At 39.1% G+C, this 22,390-nt stretch overlaps 1 protein-coding gene across 2 annotated transcripts in view; it reads left to right on the top strand.

Annotated features, from left to right (window-relative positions):
• Nucleotides 1-18,605, top strand: part of TMEM170B (transmembrane protein 170B) — a 35,008-nt gene extending 16,403 nt beyond the window's left edge. Inside the window, exons 2-3 of one of the 2 annotated variants that reach the window (XM_028107441.2) lie at nucleotides 1,283-1,453; nucleotides 10,417-18,605. In XM_028107441.2, coding sequence (XP_027963242.1) covers nucleotides 1,283-1,453; nucleotides 10,417-10,547 — 302 coding nt within the window. In that variant the 3' untranslated portion in view covers nucleotides 10,548-18,605. The other variant, XM_028107442.1, reaches the window with a different exon arrangement.
• Nucleotides 18,606-22,390: the final 3,785 nt, after the last annotated feature.

Consider the following 22,390-nt stretch of genomic DNA (forward strand, 5'->3'; position numbering starts at 1 on the left):
ATGTTTTTATTCACCCATTTTTGTTCTCTTTATTTCATGACTGTTTTATTGACCTTTCTTTTACACTTGATAGAGAGTGAATACTAGTACAGATGGCAGATATTTTGCATTACAGAATGTTTGCATACCGAGGATGATCCTCAAGGTGACATCCCCACATTTTGGAGTCCACTCTTTCAGCTCTAAGTAACAGAAGACTTCCCTGAACTAGTTTACATAAAAAGGAATTTTATTAAAAGGAAGCTGGGATGTTACATTGAAACTAAGGGTAGTAATGTGGCAGGCCTTAGAAATCACTGGAATGAGGGATTTGGTTGTCTCTTGTCTTTGATGGATACATTTTTCTTTCATCCTGTTCCGTGGCTCTCATCATGTGATGCAGAAATGGCTCTTCACAAATCCTTCAGCCACCTAAAGACTGCAGGGCTCCCTGGGGGCCCAATCCAGAATTCCCAGGGGAGGGGAATGATCGGCCCAGCGGGGATCAGTTGCCTCCCCTGATGGACCTCACCACAGGCCTGGGCAGGGAGATGGAGTCAATGCAAAGACCTGGCAAAGCCTACAGGAGCTGTACGGGCTGACTGGGAGGGCGCAGGTGGCCAGAAAAAAGGGAATGAGTGCTAGAGAGACAATGGAAGGTGCGCTCATCCACCGTAAACTAAACCAAATGAACAGTAACTGAGGACCCTTTGAAGAAAGAACAACGGAGCTTGGAAAGGTCTGGGTAAGGACTATTAAAATGACCCGAGAAAAAGAATTAAAAAAAAAATTCTGAGTGATGCTTTAGTATATAAAGTTGAGAGCCAAGAGGGGAATTGCCTGAAATTCCTAAAATCATAAAAGATGAAATTGTTCATTTCTGGAACAACTTGAATTAAGGAGTAGATTTCAAAAATGTCTTAACACTATTATTTAGTGTAGAAAATAGAAAATCGTATCTCAAACAGCAATTAAATAACTTTATTCCAAGAGATTTGCAAATTAATTAGGGATTCGTTAGACACGTTGATGGATTATAGCTATATGATGGAGACGTTTAGAGCCAATCAGAGGGTATCCTTAATATTCTGAAGTTCTGGAACTCTTTCCCCATCGAGCGTCAGCAATGATGATCATCGTTAACTTTCATTTAGTGTTGCTACGTATGAGGCACTGTACTGGGCATTTTTATATCCTTTATCTCATTTACCCTTCCTCCAAACCCTGGGCGCTCCCTATTTGTTAAACCAAATTTTCTAGGATGTTTTCAACAGAATTATTAACCCTCTGCTTTTCCTTTCAGAGATGTGGTACTGGATCTTTCTGTGGGCTCTCTTCTCCTCTCTGTTTGTCCATGGTGCTGCGGGCGTGTTGATGTTTGTGATGCTGCAGAGGCATAGGCAGGGGAGAGTAATCTCGCTCATTGCAGTCAGCATCGGATTTCTGGCTTCTGTAACTGGAGCAATGATTACTAGTAAGTTGATTTCGTTTTGTTTAAGGACCTGATTGTATATGCACTTTATTCTTATGATGACTGTGACACTAGTGTAATCTCCCACGGAGAATATTTTCAGCACTGACCACACTTCACCTGGAAGGTAAAGACCAGTTCATTTACTCACTGAACGGATAGTTTTTGTATTTCTCTGTGAAGACTCGTTGTGCAAGGTTCTGTGGGAAATAGAACAACTTGTAAAAATTGGCAAGGGGCGCAGAAATCCACGGGGAAATTTATTTTCTAGTGGACATAGTTTTTGCTTTAAATGAATTCTGAATCTAGTCAGGGAGAGAGGTAGGCACACAAATTGCCAGTGATAATTGTCATTTAAAAAAGTGAAAACATAGCCGGTAGGTCCTCGATGCAATCTGCCTGGGTCTACAAAGTAAAATCGCACTTTCTTCTTAAACACAAACTGTTACAGCACAAATCTCCCCCGACCTACTAGAGATCAGCCCCGTGAGAGTACCCTCGAGCTGTGTGCGGCTCGTCTCCTGTGCCGCCCGAAGTGCACCGCACACAGGCCTTGGGTCATTCCCTCTGCCTTTTCTTAACCCCAGACCGGGGCCCCCACTCCACCTTGGGTTCAGAGACGGTTCTAGTTTCTGCTGTGTTGGGTGAGCCAGGACTTAGATGCGTCCTGTTGAGACCCGAGGGTGCTGCGGCCGCTTTCTGGATGCAGTTCTAGCTGCTTCTCCATGCTGCTGGTGATTTCTACCACAGCCAGGGTAGTGGAGGCTGATGCCGCCATTCTCTTCTGCCTGGCACAGCTCACTGCTGCCACAAGAAGGACATCTTCCTCTCTGATTGGTTCCTAGCCCCCCAGATAAGAGTAAGTCCTTTTCCCCCTGTAGTTCCAAGGCCTCCTTTTGTGTGGGACAGTCACCTTTTCCCGGAGGGATTGGCACACCTTGCGTTGGGAGGAAAACCCCTGTCCCCTCGTTTCTGTGTCTGTCCTGACACTGACAGGACATTCATAAAATAGTTGTGGGACGACGTAGAACTGTGATTTTTATTGGGACTTAAGTGCATGGAGACGTTAATTTGGGAAGAACTGGCATAGTAAACTGTTCCACCCAAGAACATCTATTAGATTTCCCTGTAGTCATCAGTTTTTTCATCCTTTCTTCAGTCCCCGTTTGGGTTTTCCGTGTCACTCCGTGTTAGGTTTTGTTGTTGCTGCATGCAGCCTGTAACCTTATCTGTCATGTCATACCTTATCAAAACCTCATCCATTTTGCCATCGATAGGGTTTCAAACGAGTACTCAGGTTTAGCCGAAGCACAGGCTATGCATAGTGAAGGTGGAGATTCTGCTGGAGAGACAGAGTGGAGCCAAATCCTAGAGGGTCTTAGAAGGTGAGCCAGAAAATTTGGACTTTTTTCCTGCAGGCCGCGGAAAACAAGTTAAGATCGTTTTGAATGGGGTTGGCAAGGGACAAAGCAGGCCAATGGAAAAATTTGTTTTAATAGCTGAATATAGTTATATGTAAAAACACCAAGAGAAAACTCTGAAAGCGCAGGGACCTCGTCTGTCTTCATCACTGCTGTATTCCTAACAATAAAGCAGTACCTGCATCGTAACAGATACTCAGAAAATACTGGTTGGAGGGATGGGTGGAGTAGGGGAGGAGGTGCAGAGGAAAGAAAGGAAGAAACGGGGGAGGGAAGAAGGGAGAAACTGGGGAAGGGAAGAGGAAAGGAGGCCTTGCCTGTGATCTGAACTTGAGCCTGGGAGCTGAACAAGAGTAGTGGCTGTGGTTAGACATGAAGTAAGGACTATGGGAAAAGGAAACAATCCGAATTAGTTTCATTCACTGTGGTGGCATACAGAGAGGCTTGAAAGGGACTGCCAGTGTTTTTGATGGGCCCCACTGCAGAAATTGTGAACCCATGAACAGAGGATGAAAGAAGGAACAGCCTGCTCAGGAGTTGAAAGTAGTATGCGGATATGTGTATTTATTGGCAGAAATTATTGTAAAAGCTCAGAGAGCAGGAGAAACGTCACTCTCCTTCAGTTTATCTCTAATGATGCACTTGTACATATATTACCTAGTTTCAGTTCAGCCAAGAATAAAATAAGCCAGTGATTTTAGAAACTACAGTGTTATATTTTAAATCCTTAAAAAGATAAGTCTGACATAATTTCAAGTAAAAATTCATATCCAGGTTAGCAATTAAAATTTTTTTCTGGCTAGTCTTTTGACCTGCAGACACTTAAATTAAGAAAACTAGCCATAATTAGACTATATTATCTATATTTAATTTCTTAATGCAGTTTGTGTCAGTATGCTCACAACTGTGTATTCAAGTCTGCAGAAGATTGCTTCATATCTCTTCTGAATAAGATATTGACTGAATATAGACACATACCTATTATATTTTGCTCCTTCTTAGGTTTTATTTCTGATACAGTGATTTTCCATTTTAGTTGGTTTGATGGTTAATACCAAATTGGGAGAAACTGGCTGTCTGTATAGTGCCATCAGTTGGCATTATATACCTGACTAATTTTAGCAAATCTGAAGGTATAAAATGTTATGTCTTTGTTGGATTAATTTCCATTTCTCTAATCACTAAGGAGTTTGAACATCTCTTCCTATGCTTATTATATATTTAGATTTCTTTCTCTGCAAATTGCTTCTGTAAGTTATGTGCTTACTTTTCTTTTGGGGTTCTTGATTTCTTCTCATTAAATTATAGGGGTTTCTTAAACATTCGAGGTATTGGTCTCTTGTTGGTTTTGGACTTTGCAAATAACTTCTCAGTCTTTTATCAGTTACCATCATCTATGATATCTGTTGAGCAGAAAGCCTTAATTCTATGTTATCAGCTCAAAGAGTTTTTTGCCTTATGGTTTATAATTTAAGAAGTTCTCTCCCACACCAAGGTCAAAAGATATGCTGATATATTTCCTAATGTTAATTTTACAGTTTTATCTTTAATACTGAGGCCTTTAATTCCTCTAGAACAGGAGTCAGCAAACATTTTCTTAAAGGGCTAGATAGGAAATAGGTTAAACTTTGCAAGCCCGGTGGTCTCTGTCACAGCTCTTCAACTATGACATTGTGGTGTGAAAGCAAGTATAGATGTGTGTAAATGAATAGGCATAACTTTTTCCAATAAAACTTTATTTATAAAAACAGGGATCTAGCGTTCAGGCATAATTTCATAAATTCCTGATTTGTGGCCTGGTCTAGAGTCTAACTTTGTATTTGGTATTATTAGATAGGATTCCAGGTGTATTTATTTTTCTTCACATGTAATAAGTCAGTTTTGACCACACCATCCACTAAAACACCCATCATTTCCTCATTGATTCACCTTGTTTGCATATTATGCTCAAGGCACAAGGATCTGTCTCTGAACCCTGTGCTTATTTGTTGGTTTTTTTATGTGTCCTTGCAGCAAGTTCACTTTTTTTAATCCCCGTGGTTTTTTTGGTATTTCTTAATACCTGGTTGGGCTAGATTCCTCTCGTTTCTTTCTCAAAGTTAGCATAGCTGTTCATTGGCTCTTATTCTTTCACAAAGATTTTAGAACAGTTTCTCAAAAAGTATAACTGTGATTTTTATTGGAATTTAATTGAATGGAGAGGTTAATTTGGGAAGAACTGGCATAGTAAACTGTTCTACCCAAGAACATGTATTAGATTTCCATGTCTTCAGATCATCTTCTGTATCTTTCTTTAGAGTTTAAAAATGTCTTTCTCAACAAGAGGGTTGTATATTTTTGGTTAATTCTTGAACTCTTTTGTCATGGTTGTTGCGCATGTTATCTTCCAATGACATTGGTTAGTTTTATTGGTGTAGAGAAACACTGTTCAGTTTTCTGAGTTGAGTCTATGAAAGATAAAGCAAAAAACTGGTTCTTTGGAAAGATACTAAGATGAATAGATTGCTGGCAAACTAATTTTTAATACAAAGTTAAGTCAGAAAATTATAGAAAAAAGTAGAATAAATACAGACCCAATAACAGAGATAGAATAAAGAATTATAAAAACAGTTTTGTGAACAGGGATATATTCCTAAGTATAAAATGTCAAAATTGGCATAAGAAACAAAATATGAATAGGACAATAAGTATATTTAAACAATTGAAATGTTGAAGACCCTCCCCTCCCAAAGGAACTCCAGGCTCAAATGGAGTTTACAGAGTTCTACCAAATTTTGAAGAAGCGATTTAGTTCCTGTTTTATTCAAATTATTGAGGAAATGGAAAGAGTAAAAGCCGTGCACAGCTTATTTGCTGAGGCCAAAGTAATCTTGTTAAGCAAGAAAAAGACCGCATAGGAGTGGAAAAGTATAGGCTCATTTACCTTTTGAGTGTTACCCTAGGAATGCAAAGATAATTCAGGATCAGACATGACTATGGCTGTATGGCAATAAAACGTTATTTATGGAAACTGAAATTTAAATTTTGTAAAATTTTCATGTATCGTGAAGTATTCTTCTTTTGATTTTTAAAAAAACATTTAAAAATGTAAAAACCATTCTTCACTCCTGTGCCATGTCCGTGTGATGTGGTATGCAGGTTGGACACGTGGACCACAACTCGCTGGCCCCTCCTCTGACCACACAGGCTGATAGAACCAACACGGTTAAAACCAAACCTGCCTTAGGCTTCGCATCTACTTTCTCTCAGGAAATATGGAGGGCAAACCAGATCACTTTCTTTGGTGTGTTGCTGTATATTGACATCTTTCGTCCACTGGTGGCTCTTCTTCTAGCCTTGTAGGTTCATATCTTTCACTAACATCACGTCAGCTCAGCAGTGTTGCTTTCTCCCTGTCGTCCTCACTATGCCAGCATTTGCTAGTCCCTCGGTCCTCGGGAGTGCTTCGCTTATTTCTAAGTGATTCTTTCTGCCCTTGTGGGTAGTGGGGATTCCAGACATGCAGCGTTTATTTCAAGCATCCTGTCCCACTTGGGTCTTCTTTGTTCTTGCATAACTTAGCTGAGTATTTCACCAAAAAAATAAAGACCATAAAATTTGTGGCCTTTCATCTGGCAAGTTCAGCAAAATATACTGTAGAGAGATGGAAAACTAAAGCAAAAATTGGAGGGAAGACATTTGTGAACATATATAAATATAAAAAGATTAATACCCAAACCATATTTTAAAAATCCTATGAATTAAATAATAAGAAGAAAACTCAATAGAAAAAAGGACAAAAGATTTGACAAGCATTTTGTAAAAGTAGAAGACCCTCCTGACCTCTTAATATGTGAAGAAAAGTTCAGTCACATTAATTATCGGGGAAATGTAAATTGATCACACAGAGATGACATCTCTTACTTATCAGATTGACAAAAATTAAAAAAAAAAAGATACCAACTGCTTCTGAAGATAATGGAGTAACTGGAATATAAATTGGTTCAACTACTTTGGAAGACAGTTTGGCATTACTTAGTAAAGTTGAAAATGCCCATAACATAAGACTGAGCAGTTCTACTTTTACCCAAGTATTGAAGAGAAATTTTTGACTGTGTATGTGGGCCAGGGGTCACGCACAAGGATATTCATAGAATCAGTGTTTGTCATTGTTAAGGATTGGAAATGTTATTGGCACTAGAATGGATAAATTGTGGTATATTCATGCTTAGAATTCTATGCAGTAGTGAAAATGCATGAATTACAGCTACATACAACAACGTGGGTAGCTTTCCAGACCTATGATATTGAACCCAAATTCCAGAATGCTTATAGTGTCAATTTACATAAAATTAATTTATTTAAAAAACCAAATAATATATATTTTTAGGATACATGAAGGTGGTAAAGCTGACAAAAAGCAAGGGAATGATAAAAAACAAATTCAAGGAAGGAATGGGATATGATTGAGCAGAGTCCACAGGAATTTCAAAGGAAATAGTGATATTCTTCTCTTCAGTTGGATGATGGTACTTGGGAATTTGTTGTCAATTTATAATCTATCTATATATATATATATGTATATTTTAAAGATTTATTTATTTGGTGGGGAGGGGCTGAGGGAGAGGGAGGGAGAACCCCAAGCTGGCTCCACACTGAGCATGGAGTATGACGTGGGGGCTGGATCCCACAACCCTGAGATTATGATCCGAGCCAAGACCAAGAGTCAGACACTTAACCGACTGAGCCACCGAGGAGCCTCTACATATATTTTTATAAATACTCTTTCATATCTGCTCAATATTCAGTAGCAGTCCTTCCAAATTCATTTATTAGGCACACAAAGTTGTTTTTTTGCAGATCTTTTAGATTGAGAGTTCCACTGGTACACTCTTTTCTGACCAGTGCTTCTGGGTGTGAGATTCTACAAGGCAGTGGGGACTTCTGTAAATCTACTTCTTTTGGAGGGAAGTTGTAACTTCCGAATTGTTTCCTAACTCATTATCCACTGGAAAGAAAACGGTGGTTTGTTTTCTTTTCTATCTAACACTATATAGGCTTGAAGGGCTTGTCCTCTGTTCCTTGAAAGATTTTAAAGAAGAATGGGTTATTTAGTAGTTGCGTTTGTTTTCCCTCGAACATCAGGGCCTTCCAGTGTGAAATCCATTTTAATCACCAGACCAGCCAAATACTTGATAAAGGAGTCAGCTTTTGTGGGAAAGAAGATGACAGTAGAGTGGAAAGGTTCTCAGTACTCATTTTCTGTGCCTTAAATCTTTTTCTTATTCCTTTTCACTTGTCTCTTCGGGTGTGTCTCCATGGCTCCTGACCTCCATTAAATTCTAAACCCCTACAGGAGATGCCCAAAACATGCTTTCCTGGGCCCTCCATCTCCAGCCAAAGGACCCCACCCTGAACTTCAGAGGCACAGAAATACTAAATATAAGCACCACCTCTTTTAGTCACGTAGGAAACGCTTGACATTGAACATGTACACAATTTTTCTTATTCTACGAGCATTTGCTACCCAGCTTAAAGTATAATTTATTCCTTACTACTTTATATCAGGAGTTCAGTGAACTTTGTTATTATGTACAAGTATTTTAGTTTGGAAAAGAGGATTGAAAGATATTCTGACCTTGAAGATGAAAGTTTCTTGGAATTATAGAGAAGTATAGGCAAGTTGGTGTGGAAATTGTTAGATTTTTAAAATTAATTTTAATTACATAAGTAATATATGATTGCATATTCTCCTTGTAAAACGCAAAACATTATGGATAAGGCAAAGGTCTCTTTGGACTAGCACTGCCAAACTAGTGCTCTTCTCAGTTGTAATCCCTATTTTCAGTTTGGCTTATATGCCCCCCGATTGTATGTACATATGAATATTACATTCATTCATATTTACTTATATAAATGTTTACATACATGCACACATGCATACGATGGATGCATGTACTAGTAGAGAATATATATAGTTTTAGGTTTCATTTCTTTGTTGCATAAATAATGTCTTAGGTTCTTTCTGTTCATTAGGTTTTTATTTTTCTTTTGAAATTGTATGGGTTTCATAGTGTGGGCTTGATATAGTTTACACACTCCACACTGAAGGATATTGGCTTCTTGCTTTTGACTTTTGGTGTTCTGTTTTTGTTTTTGTTTTTTGCTACTACAACAAGTCCTGCCTTGGTTATATGTGCATATATGTGTGTGTGTGTGTCCTCTGGACATGGATCAGGTGTTTTTCTCGTCTGTCCCTTCAGGCGTTTTGCTCCTTTTTATGCAGTCCTCTTTTCCTAAGATCATAGATATATTCTCTTCTGTTCTAAAGTTTACATTTATAGCTTTGTTTTTAACATTTTGTTCTTTAACCCATCTGAAATTTATTCTGGGGAGTGATGTGAAGTAGGGACCTAGATTTATTCCTTCCAATGGCTGCTCATTGTTCCAACACCATTTACTGAATGCTGAATCACTGATTGGAAATACCTTTCTCATTTACTACGATTACAGCTCTTAGCCAAAATTCAGAGCGCATACTAGGACCACTCACTCTTCATCTTCCTTCCCACCCATTTTACAGTTGAGGAAATAAGGCACAGAGAGGTTAAGTGATTGTCCCTTGTAGCACATCTGCTAGGGAGTGGATTTCAGAGTTTGACCCCCAAGTCTGGCTCCAAAACCCATGCTCTTCACCTCATATGAGCATGAGATGTTTGACTTGACACATTTGCTTACCATTTCCTAGGAAGCCTGAGCTAGTAAGTGCTTAGATTTTCCACTTCTTGGATCATTTTTGAAAACTTAGTGCTGGAGAGGTGTACTCTAATTTAAATGTTTCAGTATATATAGTATATTAATAAGGTGAAGTGTTGAATCAGATGGGCTCTGAGAGTCCTGTAACTCTGGGATTCTCGAATTCTCAGAAGTGTGCATGATCAAAACATTTTTCCCAGAACAGATGTCAGGTGCATCTTCCATTTTTATTAGATGTCAAGATACTAGTCTCTAAATAACTTTATGGTTGTATGCTTTATTAAAAAGACATAGTAAACTACTTTATATGGTAGATTCTGAAATGTAGTAGTCAACTATTCTGGTATTTTATATCACATTTAAGAATTAGTTTTTTAAAAATTACTTGAATAATTTAGAAACTGCATTAAATTGTGTAGTTTTCTGTATTTTCATTTATAATTATCAGTATGTTGAGTTGTATGTTTATAAAAACAGACATGTTTGTTTTGTCTGTCCAATTCAACGCCCAGGTGAGAGATTACAATAACAAATTATTCATGGTTTATGAACATGTTTGGTGTCAAGTAAACAGCATGTACTGTAAATATGTATTTTGCAGCTGAATAGCAAAGCCTGTCTTTCAGTGAAGTGATGTGGTCAAGTGTGACTTGTACCGATCACACGGAAACTTCCGTGGACAGTTTAGAAGATGAGCATGATGGAGGACTCTGGGGTGCTGAGATGAAAAGCGATCTGACGTCGCCACGGTGCAACGTGTTGCGAAGGGAATGAACGTGTTGGTTTGTTTCTCTGTCCCTTCTCATCCAGGCGCAGCAGTTGCGGGCATCTACCGAGTCGCAGGGAAGAACATGGCCCCCCTGGAGGCGCTGGTGTGGGGCGTGGGACAGACTGTATTGACATTAATCATCTCCTTCTCAAGGATCCTCGCCACACTCTGAGCTTTCGGTGGGAATGTCTTACTTCACATAAGGAAACAGATGTACAGATTCTCAGAACACGGCGTTGTGAAGGAGCGGGAATGAAACCGTACGAGGAGAACGTGGGAGGAGCAGGGCACAGCCGAAGGCCTTGAGCTGTGTGCAAAGATCGCCCTCTGGTGTCCAAGTGATTGCACTACCGCACTGCACCTTACGTGCCTCGGTCCCGGGCCAGGCGCATCACAGGACAGGAAGCTACAGGAAGAAGCACCTTGCTTAGCTGCCAATCAGGTTAACATTGGTGTTGACTCATCGTTCTTAACAGTGTTGTGTTAAGTTACAGGGACGTTTTGAGGAATTGATATATGTGCCAAACTCTTTTCTCTCTTTTTTTTTTTTAACATGGATCATGTGACAATTTGCAAGTGTAGATGTAGATGAGTGCTGTGAACCATATTTGACATGAATTCAGGTAACATAGTGAGATTTTTGTTTCGTGACGCTAAATCCCGTATGAGTGCTGAACACTGAATCATTGAATATGAGGTAAACTATTTGGTTTTTAATGTTGAACGTTTCTGGGATTTAGGGCTTTAATATGTTTAGGCATTATTGTTATTTACTTTAATTTATGTGGAAAATAATACTTAATGGAAAACTAGCTAAACTCTTTTAAGGACTCAAAGTAGACCCGTGGGGTGCATCCTTTCCACTCACTTAAATAACACTCTTTTAGTAGTTTCCCTCCTACGTAACTATTCTATTGATACGAATTCAAAAGCTTTATGGGTCACACACATTGACTGTAGTTTGTGTGTCATAAAAATATATTTTGAAATATAATTTGAAAATTTTCTTATAAACTTTGTAAGAAAAGAAGTCTGAAATGCATGTTGCATTCTTTGACCCTTCTAAAGAAAGTTTTTGCCATGTATCTCATGGAGAAAGTATCTTTATAACTAGTATCTCGGTGGGATTATATTACTTGTTGCATATATCTTGATTTTTGACAAAACATAAACAATCTTTCATTCTGGGGTATTACCTATATTTAAAGAGTGGCCTAAATTAGGCTGTGAAAACAAAGAGCCTCATTTGTAGATAAGTAACAAGTAAGTTATATAAGAAGAGTAATTACATTACATTGGGCATGTGGTAACACAATTTCACTAAGTAGAAATTGGGGAATACAAGAAGTAATTTAAAAATTTGGCAGTTAATCTCAGCATATCAGTACAGTACTGAACATATATTAAAGTGATTCCGTTATTTGGTTCTCGATTTGCGCTGTTAAGTTTCCTAGAATCAGTGATGACATTTATTAGAATGAAAAATCCTTAGTAATACAACATTTTAAGACGTTTTGGCAAGATGCAATTGTTTTTAAGGAGCAAGGGAAACAGAACCTGGTTGAATTTGTCGCCTACTGAGATTGTTTTAAATACCAGGTCCTCTTATAAATGTGCTAACTCAAAAAGCCACTGCAGAAAATATGAAGTTAAGGGCAGTCCAAAAGATAATCTGCATACTCTAGCCTCACTGTTTTATGACCCGATTTGGTAAAAAGTAGGTTTCTGTTAGATCCCATTCAGATTTAAGGCCTTCATTACCCACACCACTTTTTCTCCACCGAAAAGCAGAATGTGTTTCAGTGATGCAAAAATAGGGACTTGGAGTAAGGGATACTTTTACCAGTATGGAAGCCATTTCTGGGGGTTTACTAATGCTGTGGCTTGGAAATCTGTTTTTAAAGACACAATTAAGCAACTATGCATCCCTGGAGATTTTTGAAGTAAATCTTAAAATTGATTCCTTTTATTGTGTACAAGCCTAAAATTTTTTTCATGTGTTCTTTATGTTCCTGATGTTTTCCCAAATTAAATTTAGGCATAAACTTTCCAAGTCCATTTGATTTCTCCTTTTCTTTTAGACTTGAATTGTGTTCTTCCTTTACTTTGGCTCTTCTACTGGTAATTTCAAGTGTTCATATTCTTTGAGAGGAGTTGCCAATAATGTGTTCACATTGTTTCAGATCTACGATATGAATATTTATTTTAACATATGGTGGTTTCATGATTTACGAAAGTTATCATGGTAAGGGAATATGGAGCACATGGTTTAGAATCCAAAATTAGCTGGAAAATAACCTGGACACATTAAATCCATCAATGTGTGGGCCAAAGGGATTTTAACTCCTGTTTTTACTCCAGAACGGGAGTATAATTGGATGGTTAGTAATTAGTCCATAGAGTGTCCTGCAGCTGTCCCCATCAGGTTGCTTTACATTATGAATTGAGTCTGTGTGTATGTACTTTTAACCATTGGGGGGAATCGTTGGTTTTCAGTTCTTTCCATTGAGATTTTGTGCAAATGTCACTCTCTTGATGTTTTGAAATGCAGTTGAATAGTGTGAGTTGATGAAATTGTCTTAATAGCTATTTCTAGGCCGAGATTTTTTTTTTTTTTAAATCAGTGGTTTTCCTACAGACAACAAATGCTTAATGATATATATCCACACACATATATATCATTATATACATATATGTAAAGCTGCTATATATGAATATAGTCTAATTGGAAAGCTTTTGTTCAGTGAACACTTTCATGTTCTAGTAGAGAATTTTATATATTTGTTCAGCTGAATGATCTTTTAAATAAGTAAGGGTGTTTGAGATTTTTGAATTTGGAGAAATTTTCCTTGGTTTATTAGTGCTGTTGACCCTTGTTTGTGCTTTGACAAAAGCCCTTATTGATGTATTTGGGTTACACTGTCTTAAAATTTATGTATGATTAAGCAGTAAACTTTCTTTGTGATAAATGCAGGAAGGGGGAAATCCTTTAGAGTTTACACTCCTTTATTAAAAAAATATGTTTACTATAATACTACTGATGTTGAAATCAATTCCCCAAAGAAGAGATCTATGCCAATATGCCCAAACTAATTATTATTTAACATACTGGTTAGAACTGTCCATAGATCAGAATCAGTCAGAGGGGCCTATTGAGGCTACAAATAATATGTAAAACTTTTAAATGGAGGAGGTGTGAGTGATCTGCCCCATGGGATGACTCCACTGGTTGCCTAGAATTAGGACATTTCTAAATGGTGGCTATATTCCGTGTCCGCAGCTTAATCATTCTTACTTTAGATCTTACTGTGTACTAAGCAGTCCTATAGTCTGTTACCCGATGTACTTTCTTAGTATTTGCAATGTACATTTCCACAGCCCAAAAGAACCTAAGGGTTTTGTTTGTACTTTAAGTGAGAAATAAGGGAATGAGCTGCCCCATATATCAGGCATTGGTGACAGAAGGAACAGGGGTAAGTGGAAATCAAAGAGTGTTGTTGAAAAGGCCTTTAAAGAAGGTCTAAGAGACAAATGGCGCTGCCACATTACTGGGCTCATGCCGGCACTTCCATGCCAACTCATTCAGTCTGGTAAACATGCGTCTGCTGTTTCCACAGTGCTGCCCTGAGTATTTCTATAGTAAGTACAAGGATGACTGAGAGGAAGTCCCTGCCCTGGAGTCCACCAGGAGCTAGCAAGGTGATTGTAAATCCTAAAAAGGTCAGGACATTTCACTTCTCAATTCTGTTTGAGAGTTTAAGTCCTGTTCCCCTGCCCCAAGAGTCTGGTGTTCCCAGGTTAGCCACCATATGGACTTCCGTAACTGAGCGGTCATTACTGTGACAGAGCGCGCAGAATTCTAGACGCTAAGCCTACCACGCCAACTCGAATCCAGGGCCCGTCGCTTGCTGAATTCAAAGCAGTACACATTTGGCAGTAGATGATCAAGAAGAGAGTCATTAGAATTGTTTTAATTGCATTTTTAACACCAATTGAATATGTTTTTTTAAAGATTTTATTTATTTATTAGAGAGAGAGATAGCGAGAGAGGGAACACAAGCAGAGGGAGTGGGAGAGGGAGAAGCAGGCTTCCCGCCGAGCAGGGAGCCCGATGCGGGGCTCGATCCCAGGACCCTGGGACCATGACCTGAGCCAAAGGCAGACGCTTAACGACTGAGCCACCCAGGCGCCGCAAATATGTTGTTTTGTAAAATTCATCTATTTTCTTCCATTTTCACGTTTTCCCCTACATATATTTTAAGAAAGAAACTAAAAAGTGTCTCTTAGACTCTTGCTTCCCTTACCTCCTCTCCATCTCTTTATTTCCAAAACGAGCAGATTCTTCAAGACCACTTCTGGGCGTTGGGGAGGGGGTGGAGATGGCCAGGGCAAGCAGGATTGAATTTCTGTGTTTACCGCCCGTTAAACTAGGAAAAGGGTAAGAGGTAGCCACCCTCACTCCTCTGCCTTTGCCTTATCCCACTCGCTTCCCTTGGACCATTCAGCCAACATCCATTGAATGTCTGCCGCATGCGACTTAACTGTCCTCCTTTCAGGGATGGGAAACCGTGTCCTCCGTGAGTGGGGGTCCTCCCCTCTGCCAGCCTGGGCTGCGGGCTTCAGGGGTCCTGTGGGTTCTGCAGGAAGCAGACCTGGGCTTCAGTGCCTCCCGTGTCCTTCCTCCCACCGACCAGGGGTGCTTACGCCCTACCCGCTTGTTTCTAACTGCAAGGAGAGACTGCCTGATTTATGTCCGGGTGATAATCCACGAAGTCACAAGACACGGAGGATATTTTCGGAAATATTCTCAAACTACCTCCCTCTTGCTATTACCTTTTTTCCCTCTCAGAACGTCTTAATCAGAATCTCTTCAAAGAGTCCTTACTTGTTTGTAAGATGTGAAGAACACGGAACGTCACGAAGAAATTCTGGTAGATCTCAGTGGCAGAGAAGCTGGGTCGCCGTGTAAATAAAAATCAGGGGTGAGACTCTCAGTGCTGAAAATCGGCTAGGGAGCCGATCAGTTGGCTCATGATTTCTCCTGACTCCTAATCCTTTTTTATAACATCTTGAGGGGCGACTCTTCAGGTGCAAAAGGACATTATTTGATTAAAGATGATAAGGTTTTTCAAACATGTGGTAGTTCTAGTAGCGGGCAGTTTAAAGGCAGGAAGAAGCGCTGGAAGGCAAGGCGCGCAAGCTGGGGCGAACGCAGCTGCCCCCTGGTGGTAGGTCTGTAAACTACACTGCGCGAGGGTGCTGCATATCTCCGACAAGCTGGGGAGCATTTGTAATCCGTGTGTGTGTGTGTGTGGGTGTGTGTGTGTGTGTGTGTGTGTGTGAGCGAGAGCATTTGCAATCCGTGTGTGTGTGTGTGTGTGTGAGAGAGAGAGCGAGAGAGAGCGCGAGAGCATTTGCAATCCGTGTGTGTGTGTGTGTGTGTGTGTGTGTGTGTGTGTGTGTTTATGTGGCGCTCAAGCTTGGGCGAATGCAGTTGCCCCCTGGTGGTAGGTCTGTAAACTACACTGGGAGAGGGGGCTGCATGTTTCTGACATGCTGGGGAGCATTTGCAATCCGTGTGTGTGTGTGTGTGTGTGTGTGTGTGTTTTGCATGTTTCTGACATGCTGGGGAGCATTTGCAATCCGTGTATGTGTGTGTGTGTGTGTGTGTGTGTGTGATGCTGGGGAGCATTTGCAATCCTAGTGTGTGTGTGTGTGTGTGTGTGTGTGTGTGTGGTGATGGGTTTGCTCTTCTCATGGAAGGATCTCTGTTCAGTGTAGACAGTACAATGTTTTTAAGGAGGTTGCTAAAGTAGTTACCTAAAAACGTATCTGTGAATTTCGGAAAGTAGTGCTTAATATGTGAAGTATTTTCGGTAAATGTGGAGACGTACCAATTAATACTTTATTAAACTGATGGAAGCGCCCACATTTCTGAATGACCTGAGCTCTGAACTGTAACTATCTCCTCCCCTGGTTTAGAGAACTCGGCTTTACATTCTTTGGACGTATGTTGAACTTACATAATGACCCTTGGTCGGTTTCGAGAACTAATTTTGCAGTTTCTTAAAAATCTCCCTCTTCCTTCCATACCGATGTCATATGTTATAGTTTAAACATATGTACAGTTTGTTGATAGACTCAGAAGTGCTGGTTCAGAAGAAAATGTTAACAACCTTATGGTTATGCAGTTATAATCTTACTGAAAATTAAATGCTATAGTCAAGCCAAGAGAGCATGAACCTCTTACATATTTTTTGGATTATATACTGCACCCATATCGATCTCCCCTCAATGGTAATGTGACTGTCCCCTCTTCGGGAATGTATTTAGGTGTGTAACTGAAACTGGAAAGCAGTGTAACAAATATATAGAAGGAGGAACTATCATTCATAATTACTATAACTGTAACACTTTTTCTCCTAAATAAATATTGATGATTTCCAAAGTTCATCTCTTGTTTTAGAGCCCTGTGCAAATGAATGTTAACTTGACAGTACTACTGATGATGAGAAATTTCTCTTGTTTTTATACTAAAATATTTGCACATCATCACTAAGTATCTTGGGGGAAGGAACGTTTTAAAGTTTTCTCCATAGAGAGCGAAATAGAGGCACTTGTTTGAAAAGTAATTTAAAAATGATTTACTTGAAGTACTGGATGAGTTGATGGTCTAATTGTTGACTGGAGAAATTTTTACAGTTTCGACCCTCTACTCAATACGCATGACACACACACACACACACACACATGAGTTGTACACATTTAAATGAACAAATAAAATTCCACAGTATTTTTCATTATAGTCCTATAACTTGCTAAAATTCATAGGATTCTACCATGAAGTATTAACCTCTGACTCTAGTCATTTGAGGACGAGGGGATCAACTTCAAGTTAACCAACAAAAATGGCTTGATTTAAATAGCAAAAATATAGTTTACCCGATAGGTATTAAAAATTCACTTTCAAATTGTATTAACTCTCAGACCACTGATGAATCATTTAGTAAAACACAAGTAGTTTTTAAAAGCTAAATGATGCCTCAGTGCCCTGGAAGTTAAGATACTTTTGCAAAGTGAATTTGACAGAATTCAGGGTTGGCATACTTGTCACTGGGGATTTAGAGTTTAGGGACGGTATAATTGAATTAACTCCTTATGGTGAATAAAAATCAGCCATTTTGCCATTGACTGACAGATGACAACTGCTTTCCTTACATTTTCATGATGTGGTATTTGTCTATAATTTTTTCTTTTTACAAGTACGTTTGAAATGGACAAAAATGTAGGCAAGACAATTAGGTGTGGGATTTTAAAATTTAGTTTTGTTGTAAACTAGAAATTCTAGTGTAAACAGTGTTAGTTTTATATCGTAGTTTATGGGCAGAAACTTTATGTAACCTTTAGGAATATGTTTACCATCAGGGATTTCTTTTTACTATAGAAATACTTAATGTACTGTGAAGTTTAAAGACAGGAAGAATAAATGTCGGATGGGGTCACGCACAAAAGCGAAGGCATACGTGATGAAGTACCCTACGCTATGTGAACACAATTCCCCTCCCCTTCTGTTAAGACTATAAACTACACTGTATGAGTATGTGTACTGCATGTTTACATAATACAGTTTAATTTTGAAGGGTTATTTTAAAAACTGTTTATGTATCATACCTAACGAGCTGTAAATATTGTATACTATTGATTTTTAATTTTATATAAGCGATTTTTTAATTTCCCAATTCATGTACAAATCTCATTGTGTATATAGCAGAATTTCCTGGGGAACACAAATTTTGCAGTGAACTTTAATTAATTGTGGTAAGCATCAGGTTAGCCTTAGGGATGTTGGTCTTTATTTTAAATTATTTTTCACCACTCATTTTCTTCAAAGGGCAGCAATAAACATATGCAAGTTATTTTTGACTATAGAAAGTTGGTCTGCAAACACAAGATCTAGGTTCCAATTCATTGCTTTAAAGAAAAGATGCACAATTAATATCATCCACTGTCTAATCACAGGACCGTTTCTGAGGTCCGTGTGTCTCTCCTCTTTGTAAGGGTGAACTCTTTACTGACACACACAGGACAACTGTTAAAAGTGAATCCAGCACTTAAACGTCATTACACAGAATTTATTGGATTAAAAATTTGTAATATACAGTATTTTAATAAAATTTCTGTATCAATTTCATGCACTTATATATAAATAAACCTGTCTTTAAAAGCTTTATGGGGCGTTTTGACTCTTGATGACATAGCTTCTCAACTCATTCACTGCAGACTGGAATGTTTTCTCTTTACCCTTCGGTCAGGTTTTCTTGGCCGGTTATACATGTGGATTTTGGAGGTAGTCCTGCAAAAGTAAGCAAGAAGTCCAAAAGACAAACTTGGTTGAGTTTATTGTTTTACCTAGGACTAGTCGTAGGCCAAATAAACATCATCTTCTAAGAATTGTTTTAAAAGGCACACTATCACTTTTATTAATAAATGACTACCGTTCATTGAGTGCTTATTATCTGTTAGACACTTTATATGTATTCTTTAACACGGTGATCCTTCAAGTTAAGTGGATTACTAAGGTTTACAAAGGTAATCCTTCACAGATAAAGCATTGGAGGTTCTGAGAAGGTGAGAAAGTTCTCAAGGTTACACAGCTAACATTACTGTGCTGGGGTGTGTTTTCTCTAATACGCTCTATTGGCTTCTACAGAGCATTGTGGGATCTCCTACCTGCAGTAAGAGAAAATCTCATTCTTGACCCAGACCAGATGGCCTCATGGAGATTTGAAAAATTATCAACTCAGGATTTGTATTGTCAAATTTATGAATATTTTGAATTTTTGTTAGGGATTTCCAGGCGCTGGTACTAGGTACCCAGCTAGGCTCATCTATTCTCCTGCCTGAGAAAAGACCAGGACTGACAGAGCCAGTCACTGTAATTGTTACAAACCCCACGGGAATAAAAACTAGGTAACTTTAAAAACTGTGCGAGCAAAATGGAAGTAAGTTGTATTTCAGTTCAGTAATTAATATGTCCATGTATGTGAAAAAAACTTTTTTTTCCTAGGTAACTTTTTCATTCAACCATAAGAATTATAAAATTGTTATATTTCCCTTTCATATGCCTTAAAAAGTTCTTGAGCAAAACAAATTTTGAGATTAAAAACACATTTTCTATGTTGCTTCTATTATCTTTGGCTCTTGAAGTAATATTTTTGTAAAGTTTTTCTAATGGGTAAGCTATCTATGGGTATTTTGATATTTACTGAGCATTGAGAGAAAATGTCAAAGTTCAAACTTACTGCAGCTGGTTCAGAACAAGAGCTGAGGGAAAGGTAATCTGGAGGAAGGATGTTCAGGTGTTAGGCTGAGCTCCATGATGGAGCCTAAGTCCTAGTCAGACTCGTGGAGGAAGAATAGCTCAGACTTACTGAATAGGTACCTATGCCATCTGTGTGCTGAAATGGAACCCTTGTTAGTTAATAAAATAGTACCTAAAGTTTTAGGGCATAGGGAGAAAGGTAAACAGGACCTGTGGCTGATCTTTAAGGAGTAGAATTTGGGTTCACCTCCAGCTTCTAATGGAATCTTACCAGGAGAATTTTGACAGAAGACTCGTTTCTGTTCCATTGTTCTTGTTGAACGGCCATTAATTTCCCATTATTTGTTGTTATCAGACATCTGTGTTTTGGCCAGTTTTATGAATATTCTTCAGGCTCAGACTCCTGGGGACTGATTTGCAAAATGGAATCACCATCGGTGGTTTTCTTGCAAAGCAAGAGTGTTATCACTAGATGGCGCAATGGCTCTATTTTATTTTCCCCTGCTTTTGTCTTCGCCGTTACCTACAAACGCAGCCTGTAATTTTGGACTCGATTCTGTTAGGATGTATCTAATGTTCATTTTTTTTTTTCTGATAAAAATACATACGAGGAAATTAAATATGAGAAAAATCAAGAGCGACGTATTATCACTAACAAATTTATCTTTCCAAAGAAGGTTAAGATCATGTTCAGGGGTTATTGGCAAATCAGAAAAATCACATTAATTGCATGATTTTGGTAAGTCGTTAATCTGGACCTGGATTTATGTATTTTTCTCAAATTTGTTATTCTAACTCTTAACACATAATTTTTTTTTTAATCTACTAGTTAATGCTTTAGTGACATTTAGTTATCTAGTTGGTCAACTTGTTGGATAAAAGGGAAAACACCAACATAAGGCCATGGGGCTTGTTGTATCATGAGACTTGATTATAGATTCCTGTTCTGCCATTTAGTATGTGGACTTGGCCAAGTTATTTTCCTTCTGTGATCTTCAGTTTTCTCCTCCGTAAACCGTGAGAAGATCTCCTGTTGCATGTAATGGGTGTTCAGCAAATACTCGACCCGGCCAGATTCTTCCTCTCGTGTACTGTGTGCACATGGAAGGATGATGTACTCCCAGTCTTTGCCCTAAGTTTTGGTAGTAAGTTCAGATACCTCCATTTCAAAGTCAGAGCCGGATCCTGTTTCCATACAGCGCACAGTGTATTTTTAGAGAGGATCTGTTTCAGGTTCAAACCGTCCCGCTGAACCATTTGCTTCTTTGGCAACAGTCCGCTGAGGGAATTTCTCAGAGACATACCTCAGTAGAAAAGAGCCTGGTTAGAAAAAAAGAATGGATAAACTAGCCCAGCAAGCGAATTCCTTGCATTCTGCAAACCAAATACGTACAAGATGAGGAAGCCACAGCGGCCAACATCAATTAAATCCCCCGGTGACGGTCATGACTCGCCTCTCAGCTGCACACAGTGTCCTCAGCCACCTCAGATCCTGTTGCAAGGGGGCTTCTTGGCTTTGTTTATTGTTCTGCAGAGACAGCTTAGGGTTCAAAACCCGGGGAACTGTTGGGCTTTTTAGCTCCAGAATTTCTGACCTTAAAAGCACAGGCCTTCGTACACGGCCTGGTCTGTAGGGGCCACGGAGACAAACATGCCTATGCTCTCAGGGTCTTAAAGAAATCGAGACCGAAGACCAGAGAATGTACCAAATTGATTTTCACAAAACGACACCACTCCCATACCCTTTGCTTCGTTTTGGTGGGAATTGGCGGTGGTGGGTGAGTCCAACTGGTCACGCAAGACACTTGTGTTATCTTTGGTGTAGAAAACAGGAGGAGGGACAGAGACAGGGGGCGGGGGGAAGATGTAGGGTTGAGGGAACAACGAGTCTTGAGAGACTTAGGACTTCTGAAAGCCCTGTGCGTGTGGACTGATGGGGAAGGGATCAGATCTGGGTCTTCTCCCTGGTTCTGACCCCTCGTGCCCATGAGACCTCATGTTAGAGTGAATCTCTCTCTGCCAATTTCTTCTGGAAAATCCATTGGCACTTTTGTCTTCTCTTAAATGCAGGTTGAAACTTTCCATGGGGCAGCATCATTCATGGATCTTACTAGACCCAGACAAGTTTGGCATCATGGACCTGACATTTGCCGTATCTGTTAGAGTTCTAAGCTTTGGTCCACCTTTCGATTTCTTATTTGAAGCTCATTTAACTTGGAGGCTTTTTGCAAGGTGAAGGAGAAGGGATGAAATGTTCAAATCTAAGGTATAACTTGTTTTTTGTTTTTTTTTTTAACAAGTATTTGGAGGAAACGTGTAAAGGCTGTATGGGTAGTCCTTGTAATAACGTTGATATTCAACTTCTACTCTCAAGCCATTTTTCACATTTATAATCTCATTTTATCCTCACAATTTGTCCTTTATTTGAGGAAAAGATAAAATGCTTTTTCTTTTTTTTTTTTAAATCAAAGCCATTTACTTGGTTAGATATAGGTTATTATGGACAGTGGTTTGGACAGATGCTAATAAGAACAGACCGGAAATGGCCACAGCAGCCTAGTTGCCTGGACTCAGGTGACCCTCAGACGCCTGAAGAGATCCCCTTGGAAACTGATTACTTTCTGCATAACCCATGACTAGATCATTCTTCTTCCACAATGCTTCGGCCTAAGACATTTTCAGAAAGGATGCAG

Source organism: Eumetopias jubatus, unplaced genomic scaffold, assembly GCF_037043125.1.
Source record: "Eumetopias jubatus isolate StellerSeaLion01/CBP00866 unplaced genomic scaffold, mEumJub1_p1.0 scaffold_6, whole genome shotgun sequence".
NCBI lineage: Eukaryota > Metazoa > Chordata > Mammalia > Carnivora > Otariidae > Eumetopias > Eumetopias jubatus.